The 2302-nt window shown below is 35.2% G+C and overlaps 1 protein-coding gene across 1 annotated transcript in view; it reads right to left on the reverse strand.

The window, feature by feature from the left end:
• LOC108974158 (decaprenyl-diphosphate synthase subunit 1) overlaps positions 1-2302 on the reverse strand; it is a gene marked incomplete in the record, with an annotated part of 75484 nt that overhangs the window by 33047 nt on the left and 40135 nt on the right. The window contains 1 exon segment of the mRNA XM_018941842.1: positions 878-1111. Coding sequence (XP_018797387.1) covers positions 878-1111 — 234 coding nt within the window.

Below are 2302 nucleotides of genomic sequence, written 5' to 3' on the forward strand. Positions count from 1 at the left end.
ACTGTAAACAACACCAATGCGTCCGTATATCAAAAATTCTGAGTATGTATAATATATAAATAACTTTAAGATACAGTTGTGAGTTACCAGATTTAACAGTAGGATTGCCAAATCYCGAAATATAAAAKGCAATGCACGTATTAAGATCAATTGAAATTTAAAAACAGTAACTGTAACTATTAGAAATCAAAAAAGTTCTAAGGAAAAAAATTAACTAAAAGTTACATTGTACAATTCGATACATCTAAGACTCAGCCGAGTTATATGGATACAAAAAACTAATTCCTAAAATAGCCAAAAATTATACAAATAAATAAATGTTAACGTAAACCAAAATATTTTAAAATAAAGTATAATATTATCTGGAGACATTAAGTGAGTTCATAAACAGCTCAGTAGAACCAAGCTACAAATTGGTGGGACGTGGTTGGTCGCTCGGTGAGCTGATAAAAGTGACTCTACATTTATTTATTTATTTATTTATTAAATGAAAAATAATAATACGATTATTATCTTACGGAGTAAGAAGCACTAGCTGCCAGGGCTTACGGCATACATATTTACAAATAATAGTTTGTAAACAATTTAAATTAAATTTTAATTTCCCCTGAGTGGCATGTGGTAAATAAGTTTAGATATATAGAATTAAATTCTCAAAGACAATAGTCAATAGTAAATAATTATTGGCAGTATTTGAAAATCACTGAAAAACAACATCTGCGCCCGTCATTGCTATACTARAACTCATGCTAATTTCCTCATTTCACACACACTTAGACGCCTGACCAGCAAAATGAAATTGCAATAAATCATTACATCCTGTTACTATAAACAGCTGAGGTACGTATCTCTAAGAGTGATTCATAGCGACACTTACGTCTCTGACATCATCGTAGAAATACTTCAGATCGTCTTCGAGTATGATGTACGGATCGATTTGGATCTCTCGCACCGGACCAGCCGGCTGCTGTGTGTGCACCGAGCTGTATTGGCGGCAATTTCTTGTKATTATTGTGGAATTTGAGCTTTTATTATTTATATTTGGGCTGCCTGTGGTTGTTGTGCTGGTGGAACTGCTGCTGCTGCTGCTATTGCAAGCTGTATTTGTGTGCTGCGGAAAGATTGAAGAAAAGCCAAAAATTAAAATTTATATAAAATGATATTTAAATATATAATATAAATAAATGGACATAAATAAATGTACATAAATAAATGTGTAGATAATATGATGAGCGCTAAATAATGCYATTAGCAAATAAACAAATGTGAGGCGCGTGCTAAAAAGTTACAAAATTACTTTAATTTAYCGCAAATGCGAAAAGCTTAAATAATTTCATTTGCGGGCGCAAACTCAACGACATTGCGACAACAAGGAATTAGCAACACGCCAAGCCTAAAATTTGCCGATTAGGAAATGACACATCATCTTGACGAAACCAAAAAAAAACAAAAACGGAAAGTTTCAAAAAGACATAAACAACAAAACATTACTTAAATATTACGTTTTCGCAGCATTCACACATGCACACACACACCGTTTTTTGTTGCTACAACCGTGTCGCAAAAGCGTGCCAAACTCWTTGTAGTGCTGCAAAGCTTTTTTTCTTTGTTGCTTTCAAACCATCACAACTGAAGTCGACACACAAGTCCATACAACAACAACAACACAAACAATCAGTGCGTCAGTTAAGTGTTGACGAATTAGGGAAATTAGTTTGGCATAGCGAGATTAATAACTGGAAAATTGCACCGCGTCATACACCCAMCGCAACACCCACAGCTACACCCATGCCATGCCTACCTATGTACATACATATGTACATACATATTTCGCCGCCAAGGGCATTGTGGTTGGCAATTGGCGCACATTCTCTTTGCATCATAGACACAATTAGCGAGTGGCAAAGCGCTACTCTGAAGCGGAAGTGTGGTTTTATTGTAAAGGCAGATGCACAAAAATGCCTTTGAAGAATGAAGATTTTATAGACCTAGAGACTGTGAGTTTATACCAATACTACAGGCAGTGAGTTTATACCAATACTACAGGCACTGTCTCTTATACACATCTAGATGTGTATAAGAGACAGTGTATACTGATCCCAATAATACCTAATACCTCTCGATAGATCACATGACGGCCTCGCAATATCAGTTTGGGCGTAGCATAAAAAGTTTCCGGAAAAACAACTACATTTATACGAATTGATATTCATTTTGAAGATATCTACGACCTCGATTGAGTTGTCCATACCAACAATAAACACTGGTTCTTGACGCGGATTCATCGCCAAAAATTGAGTTA

This window comes from Bactrocera latifrons, unplaced genomic scaffold (assembly GCF_001853355.1).
Source record: "Bactrocera latifrons isolate USDA-ARS-PBARC rearing strain unplaced genomic scaffold, ASM185335v1 scaffold_53, whole genome shotgun sequence".
NCBI classification, from domain to species: domain Eukaryota; kingdom Metazoa; phylum Arthropoda; class Insecta; order Diptera; family Tephritidae; genus Bactrocera; species Bactrocera latifrons.